This window comes from Zonotrichia leucophrys, chromosome 3 (genome assembly GCF_028769735.1).
Source record: "Zonotrichia leucophrys gambelii isolate GWCS_2022_RI chromosome 3, RI_Zleu_2.0, whole genome shotgun sequence".
Lineage (NCBI taxonomy): Eukaryota > Metazoa > Chordata > Aves > Passeriformes > Passerellidae > Zonotrichia > Zonotrichia leucophrys.
In genome coordinates this window covers 91,204,856-91,213,480 of record NC_088172.1, presented here as the reverse complement: position 1 = coordinate 91,213,480, position 8,625 = coordinate 91,204,856, and the positions used below count along the sequence as shown (strand labels likewise).

At 47.4% G+C, this 8,625-nt stretch overlaps 1 protein-coding gene across 1 annotated transcript; it reads left to right on the top strand.

The window, feature by feature from the left end:
* Positions 1-312: 312 nt before the first annotated feature.
* Positions 313-6,951, top strand: LGALSL (galectin like). The gene is made up of 5 exons (XM_064709237.1): positions 313-725; positions 867-938; positions 1,123-1,211; positions 1,677-1,854; positions 4,571-6,951. The coding sequence occupies exons 1-5, from the start codon at positions 693-695 to the stop codon at positions 4,712-4,714; spliced, it is 516 nt and encodes a 171-aa protein (XP_064565307.1). The 5' UTR covers positions 313-692; the 3' UTR covers positions 4,715-6,951.
* The last annotated feature ends 1,674 nt before the right edge of the window (positions 6,952-8,625 follow it).

The following is an 8,625-nucleotide window of genomic DNA, read 5'->3' as shown; positions in this document are numbered from 1 at the left end:
TTATGCAATTACCGCGCCTCGCCGGAGGCTGCAGGCACGGCGGGCCCAGGGCAGCTGAGCCGCCCTCGGCCGGGACACTGCCCTCACCCTCGGAGCTCTGCCCAGCCCTGAGGGTGCTCGCCACGGGGCACGGAGGGGAGAGGGGTGTGGGCTCGTTTCGGAGGGGTCGAGGAGTGTCCCCACCTCTGGAAGGAGGGAGGGAGTCACCCAGGACGCCCGGCTCGGCACATTCCCTTCGCCGAGGTGTCCAAGCTCGGACATAAAGGTGATCCCTGACATGATGGGCGCGGGGCTGCTGCGGCCCCTCCCCAGGCACCCATCACCTGCAGGCGCCAGGTGAGGGGCCCAGGCCCACCGCCGTCCCTCAGCTCCGCCGAGGGACGGCCCCGCCGCGGGGCTGCGGAGCGGAGCGAGCGGCAGCAACCCCCGCCCCGCCCTGCCCGGCTCCCCCTCGGGCCAAGGGCTGGGCTCCCCGCCGGGCGAGGCAGTGCCAGCCGGCCACCTCCCCTCCTCCTCTTCCTCCTCCGCCTCCTCCTCCTCGCCTTCCTACTTCTGCACCGGCTCCGCTCCGGCTGCGCCGCTACCCCTCCGCCGCCTGGCTGCCACAGACCCCCCTCCCTCCTTCCCTCCATCCCTCCCTCCCTCCCTCTCCCCCGCCCTGTCCCCAGCGCCGCCGCCACCGCTTCCACAAGATGGCGGGGACCGTGGCCGAGCGGGACGCGCTGGTGAGTGCGGCTGTGGGCACCGGGACGGGCACCGGGACGGGCACCGGGACGGGCCTGGGGTCCGAGCTGGGCACCTGCGGAGCGGGGCGGGCTGGGGGGCTCCGCCTGGCCCTGCCTCAGCGCTCTCCCTTTTACCTGCAGAAGATAGAGGACGGGCATTTAAACAACTCCCTGGGATCTCCGGTGCAAGCTGATGTGTACTTCCCTCGCCTGGTAAATCACCTTTGTTGTGGGTTTTTTTGGTTTTGTTTTTTTTTTTTTTCCTGGTGGGGGTGGTGGTGTATTTTATTTTATTAACCCCTTTACTGTCCGCCGCCCCCGCTCATCTCGGGCTACACAAGGGCGGCCGCTGCTGATGCCGAGCTGACCCTCGCCACCTTCCCCCTGTCCTTTCCAGATCGTCCCCTTCTGTGGGCACATCAAAGGAGGAATGAGGCCGGGAAAGAAGATCTTAGTTATGGGCATAGTGGACCTCAACCCCGAGAGGTAACACCTGCACAGGGCTGCCCGTGCCGGGGCGCCGGGCCCGGGGAGGGGGCCAAGGGGGGCGGCCACCCGCACGTACACACACACACATCCGCACGGATCCCTCCTTTCTGGAAAGGATTATTTTTATAATTTTAAATATAGCATGCTGATTTCTCCTTTGACCCATAGAGGGGGCATTTCTTCAAGGGATTCCGTTTTCGCTTGGGAGTCAAGGAGCATATCAAGCATATATATCTGTATATATGTACAGATATATGCCCAACGCCATGCACACACACACATATGTATTCCATAACCATGTTGTTGTCCCTGTTGAGCTGTCAGAGAGCTCTGAACGAGCTGAGCTGTCTTCTAGCCTGTGCCACTATATGGCTTTAATAAGCTGAGAAATAAGACTGACGGCATTTGGGGCTTATTTGCTTTTTTTCTAGCTGAATGAGAGCTGTTCTGTTTGTGTTGCAGCTTTGGCATCAGTCTGACTTGTGGGGAGTCAGAAGATCCTCCTGCGGATGTAGCCATAGAACTGAAAGCTGTGTTTACAGAGAGACAGTTTGTCAGAAACTCTTGTGTAGCCGGAGAATGGGGGGAAGAGCAGTCGTCTATTCCCTACTTTCCATTTATACCGGACCAGCCTTTTAGGGTGAGTACCAGGATGGCAGTGGCTTACACCATGTCTGATAAAGTGTCATTTGATACGAGTTGCAGCAGAACCTGACATGCCTTTCGTGAAATCACAGTGCAGCCTGCACTGCTTGAGTTGAGACACCAGTTGCTGGTTTGTTTGTATCCATTGAGTTGCATGGAGATCCCGCTGCTACGTGCAGCTGCAGGCGGTTCGGATGGGGCTATGGACGCCTCACCTGGGCGCCATGACAAGCCGGAGGTTGTAATAGTGTGTGATGAAGCGCCACTTCCTGAGCTTAGTTTTATAACCATAAATTAAGAGGTACCTCTATGTTATTAGTGCATTACAAGTTATTACTGGAGAATGTTAATATTCAGTGGGGCTGCTGTATATATTGATGGTTTTTTTAATGGACACACTGTTCGCAATTTAGTGCAGCTAATAAGGATCACGTTCGTCCTTTGTCCCCAGGGATGTTACGTTAGGGTTGACCGTAGCTCTTCGTGTTAGCAGATTAAACAGCTAAGCAATAGTGGTATTCTTTTCTGAACCCTGGGATTAAACCTTCCGTCAAATTTAAATCTGTAGTCACTTGACAACAGTGTACATGGAAGTGCTGTGGTGCTGTGGATGGACTGGGTTGACCTAGAAGCAGAGTCCCATCTGTAGTGTTTATGGTTATGTGAAGATGTCTTTGCAAATCAGGACTAACAAAGTATGCGGCTGCAGAGGGCTGCTTCCCTCTCACTACACTGAGGAAAAAAGGCTGCATGCCTTTTCCATGCAGCTGACCCAGAAAACCCCTCCTCCTCCCCGTCCCTCTTACAAAACCTCACTGGCCCCTCTGCTAAATGCCAGTGCTATGACCAGCTGCCAAACTCTCTTAATCCTTCTTGCCCCCAAGATAATCTCCCCCAACCCCAAAAGCTCACCATCTCCCCAGATGCTTGCTGTTAAGAGGGTGTTTATACGACTGGTTTTGCTGCAAATTGGTTGCGCTCTACTTGTTTCTACAAACTCACCCTCCCATCAGAACTGGCAACACCCTTTGGTGGTGTGGGAAATGTACTTGAAAAGGCTTGGAGGCTGGGTCCTGCTCCATCTGAAAGGGTTCCACTGCCTTCTGCACTGGGTGGTGACTGGGCCCTCAGACGAGCCAGACAAATTACCCAGAGCAAGTTTTGTGCACGTCCCACTAATGAGAGATGATGTTACAGGACAGCAAAATTGCACATCTAGCATGGCAGACTGTACAAGGGGAGTTATTTTGCCTTTTTTTTCCTCCTTTTTTCCCAAATGCCTAAACAGAATTGAGGCTCCCAATTGACTTTGTACCTTTGATGGTCTCCATCTCAGTGAATAAATTAAGACTATTAAGTGTTCTTGCCAATTACTTGTGATCCAGTCCAATTAGCACTGTGGCGTGGCTGCAGGTGATGTGAAAAGCGGACCGTGAGCAGTGTTAACCATATCTTTTACATAACAAGGCCTCAGGCAGGCACTGCTGCAGTGACACAGGAGCTCCATGGCAGCACAGCCTCTTCTTGGTACCTGGTGCACTACCAGGGATCCAGGGGTTCCAGCTCTCCTGGACTGCCCGCTGCCACTTCTCCTGGTGCAACGTGCTCTAAGTCACTTGGGCTTTGGCACAGGCAGTCTGTCATGGGCCCTGTTCCCATTTTTATACACTGGAATAGCAGCAGAGTCAAGTGTTTGGTAGCAGCACTTCACTCTGGATTTCCAGCTTCTGGAAATGACCCAGGATTTACATGTGGCTTCACTGAAGATTTTCTCCTTAGTGTGTCCAGACCTGGAGGTCTCCAAGAGCACATTTTGTGCCCTCATGTCCCAGCTTCCTGCTGAGGCAGTTCCAGCAAAGCTTAACAACAGGGCACCCTCTCAAGCCACCCCAAACATCAGGAATCTCCCAACGTGTCCAAGCTTGTTCAGCTCCAGGTTTGTTGCTTTTCCAGAGCATTTCTGCAGGTCTCTCAGGAAAAGGGATGAGCTGTGTCCCTCCCTGATCCTGTTTGTGCCTTCTGAGAGCTGTCTAGCTGAATTCCCAGCAATCCTGCACTGCATTTCCTTCACTGAAGCCCCAGGATGGAGTCTAGTCTGACAGGGACTGTCTGCAGCCACAGGAGTGAAAGGGTTTTAGTTCTGCTGCAGCTGTGTATGTGTGGGAGGGGAGAACAAAGTTATATCCCCTTTCCTTGTTTACTCCCTTCCAGTAAATTAAAAGTAATGTGGAAAGCATTGCAGAGGGAGCTGCCTACTTATGCAGGAAAAACAAAACCCTCAACAAACCCCCACCAAAACCAACAACTCTTTTCTGCCCAGTTCAAGCTGAAACCGTCACACAAGGAATGCAAGGTTTGGGTTGGAGGCTAAATTTCCTCCTGCTGTGATTAGCAGTTTGAGTCTGTTTCTGGCATTATTCCAAGACACAAAACCTCCCAGTAGCCAGTGGACTGGGTTGCAGCGTGCTTACTGCTAGGACAACGTGAGATTTGAGATTGGATTAATGTCCTTGTGCAGCAAGAGCAGATCCATCGTAGTGTAACTGGTGTCAAGGGGCCAAACTGGTCTCACCTTTGTCTCTTGTGTGGCACATAAGTAGCACAATGTGCAGCTGCACAAAGGCTCTTTGAAGTGCCCCCCATTTGTGTTCTGTGAAACAACTTCCCAGTTACACTGTGAACAACATGCTTCAACATTTTGTCTTTTGCAGGTTGAGATACTTTGTGAGCATCCCCGTTTTAGAATATTTGTGGATGGACATCAGCTCTTTGATTTTTACCACCGTATTGAAACACTGTCAGCAATTGACACAATAAAGATAAATGGAGATCTTCAGCTTACGAAACTGGGCTGAGCTTGTTAGGACTGCAGATTCCAGACCAGCTCGGGTGCCATCGTCCGTTGGGAGCAGTGACAGCCGGCTCTGGACACAGCTATGGTAGGAAGGCTGCCCTCTTCCTTTTCCGCATGCAGTTCTTCACTCCTGTGCCGATGAACCGGGCTGTGTTTTATCCTAACGAAGAGCACTCTTGGTTTATAGACATTGAGCTGTTTCTCTTGGATCAAAACAGCCCACCTGTGCTGGATAATCAAATTGGAATGGATTCAGAAAGACTTGCAGTCTCGTTTCAAATCTCACAGAAAAGGCAATCTCTGAAATGCAGCGCTAAAACCAGTTACTGAACAGTAGTGACGACAAAACCAAGTTTTTCTTTTGCAAATATTGTTTCTGCACTGAAGTGGAGTAGTGTAGCACAACATAGGGCCATGTGCTGACGTCCTTACCCAGGGCCTGAGCCTGGTTCCATGGAAATCAATGGCAAAACTCCCACTCACTTTAATGGGGTACAATCAAACTGTCTAGTCCTTAGTCAAGCACAATTCCCACTGATTTCTATGGCATTTTTGCACAAACCTTGGGGCCTGCCCTTCTGCTGTTGTAAATCAGCATTACTTCCATAGCTCGTCATGGAATTTTGCTGATTGCCCTCAGCCACTGGTTTGGCCCGTGGACTGTGCAAAAACTGACTGAGGGTGTGTGGACACAGCCTGTGTATTTTAGTCAGGGTATTTGCATAGAATGTAGATTGTTATGAGTTTTTGCACAATGTATTGTTAATACAATTTTTAAAACTTATCTGTAGTTTATTTATTTATACTCATTGTATGTATTATTAGTAAAAATGAACAATCTTAAGATTAAGAACAGCAAAGTGTAAACATTTTGAATGTACAAAATGTCTTAGGTTCTTCGGGTAAACTTTACATATCGTTCTTGAAAAACCATGTTTCCTGTCGCACATTTAGTTACATTTTAATGGAGCCCTCTAGGCCCTGGGAAAATGTGGGCATGGTAGTTGGTGGGGGGGAACTCTGCATATTCACTAGGATCTGTTTTTCAGGGCTTACTAACTTTGCTGCACGGGATAGGTTTGAGTTGAAGACGATCCATTTTAAAAATATAAACAGCAAATTTGTGGGTTTTACTGTGCTTTCATAACCTGAGAAAAAGTTAAATTTGGCAATCTTTTCATTCAGAAAGAGAACCAGCCTCTTTCCAAGGGAGATGGGAGATTCTTTACACTTGTTTGAGAACATATTTGGCCTTTGATATGACAATTAAAACTTGTCTAGACAGCCAAGTTATTAATGCTTGAAAATCAGCTACGGCACATGAATAATAACTTTTCAAGTAGCTTTTTAAATAGTAGGTATAGCTGTATAAACACAGTCATTGTGCTACACTATAAATGAACACAGCCACTTTTCTTGACTTCTTTAGAACTAAATACACTTTTTTCCTTGGCTGCTCACAGTGGACTTTAGTGGGTCTTTCTGAGTAGTTGTAATCATGATATAAACATACATTTAGGCAATTTTGAAAACACATAATATAGGGACTAAAAAACAGACTATAAAAACAATCTCTGTAGCACAGTATTTACGAAAAAACAAAAAAAGTATCTCACAAACAGAACTTTGTTAAACCTGCAATAAAAGTGTGGTTTAAAGCAACCAGAACTGGAATATTCAAAGTTAAGGGTAGAATGCCAATGCAAAGCCTCATTTTGTGCTAATTTGGCCTGCAGTTAAGAAGCCTTAGACTTGCAAGCTGAAATTCCAACTGTGGCTCTAGTCCAAAGCCTGTTGAGGTCAATCAGAGTCCTCCAAGCATAGAAGCCTGATTCTTATTTCTTGCAAGTGCAAATCTGTTTGTAAAGTGGGGGGTTGTTGCTTCTACTGCAGATGAATTAAGAATCAGGCTACCATCTGTAAAATACATGTTAAAATTTTAATTTTTAGCCTTAACATTTGACGTTCCCTGACTTTTCTTCCTACTTCCAAAATAAAAGAACCTGTTGTTTTCCAGATGAACTTTTTATCTGGTGTGTGGCTTTTAAGCTGTACATCAGATTCTATTTGTACTCCAGAATGAACTGAAATGTTCCTGTCTTGCTCTGTTTTTACTCTTTTACATGATACATGATGACTGTGTCATTTTCCATTGTATAAAGAATGCTGACAGTGTTTCGATACAAAATATATTCTTTAAAATTATTATAATAAAAATCCAAGGGAAAGGTGCTTCTACATGAGGTAGTTTGGATTTTTCTCCAGCTTGGAAATTCCCCGTGGTTCCAAAGCTGATGCAGGCAGGAGAGGAATTCTGTTTGGAGAGAAATGTAGCACCCTTTGTGCCTAGTGCTTTCTCCAGCTGGCCATCCAAAGCCAGGTTTGCTGATGCAGGGCCGGTGCCTGGGCCAGTGGCAAGTGTGAGTGGCACCACGACCCTGCAGAAGCACAAACCCAAAGGGAATCTCCCTGACAGCCCACCAGCAGAGATTCCCCCTCCATGCCTTTACTGTATCCTGGAAAAAGCATTTTGGCTGCCTTGGATTTTCACAGCCCCCACGCATTCGCTCTCCCGCGGGGGCCCGGTGCAGCACAGTGCCTACACCAGGGATGTCAGGGTGAGCTCAGTGCAGTGTCAGGGGCATCTCTGGTGAGAGCCAGGGCCTGGTGCTCCTGCCTTGCTCCTGTTTCCACCTGCTCTGCTGGGCACTCCCATTTGTTCCTGCTCCAGGAGTTTGCTCTCTGGGGAAAATGCTCTTTTGACCCTGATTCTGGTTTTGCCTTTGCATAACTCCACCACCTGATCCTGCCCTGTTGTGGTTTCTGAGCCAGGCTTCGAGGCAAGGATGACTGTGAATCCTCTTCTGATGGGTTATGGCTTGGCTGAGAGCTCAAGAAAGGGCAGAAAGTCACAGTGAAAGAAAGCTTACACATCTATCACCTGATTGGAAGCCTTTTTATTTTTTTTTCCTTTTGGCACTACCAGACGATGGCAGGAGAAAAAAGGATGATGTCTATGTAACCAAGGGCTGTTCCACTCGTGCTTGACTTACACTGGCTGATCATGTTAAAATGCAACTGCAGAACACTTGCACATGCAGTGTAAGTCAGAGAAAACTGAGGCCTTAATTGTTTCTACTTAGTTGGGCTTTGGGTCAAATCCAAAAGTTACAAATGGGAGACTGCACTGCACAATTTATGCCTGAATTTTTCACTCTGCACAATTTAGGGATTATTCACATCTTGGTTTTGGATGTAAGCCCTAATAGACATGAAATAACTACTGTTTCCAAATTAGGCCAGGTTTATAAAATGCTTTTCAGTAGGGAGAAGTAGTCTGTGAGCCTCTTGGAAGCTGCAATTCTTCAGGACTTCAGGAATGAATGAACCAGCCTTTGAAATCTTTTGCTAAAATTTATTAGCTGAATATTTCTGTGGTTTTCTCTGAATGAAGAAGTTGATTCTGCAATGAAAGAAGTCTTGAATGGGTAAAACCCACGTGGAGTGGAAACACTCAGCATAGCTTTATTTTTCCAAAGAGGAAAAAAAAATACAACTAACCAAAAAAATCACAACCAAATTATTTAATTATGTTTGGGATTGGCTGTGATAAAGCTGATTTGATTTACAAAAAACAAAACTAGGTTATTGCCTGCTCAGAAAGAGCCTTGAAATATTTCAGTGTCATGTGAGGTAGTCTGTCTAAACATATTTCACACAAACGCTTTTTCACAGGCAACTTGTTAAAACTGTTACAAAATACCTTCTTTTTTGTGTCACAATTAGAAATGTTTGCCCCACCTTGCAAGAACATTTTGTACTAAATATTAATATGTTGTCTATGAGAACCTGCACTAACATATTATACTGTCCCTCCCCTCCCTGGCTAGTTTGAGCAGAAACAGGCGTAAT

Coding starts and splice junctions, on each gene's coding strand:
- LGALSL (XM_064709237.1), top strand. CDS start 693: ATGGCGGGGACCGTGGCCGAGCGGGACGCGCTG. Junction 726..866: donor TGGCCGAGCGGGACGCGCTG/GTGAGTGCGGCT, acceptor TTTTACCTGCAG/AAGATAGAGGACGGGCATTT. Junction 939..1,122: donor ATGTGTACTTCCCTCGCCTG/GTAAATCACCTT, acceptor TGTCCTTTCCAG/ATCGTCCCCTTCTGTGGGCA.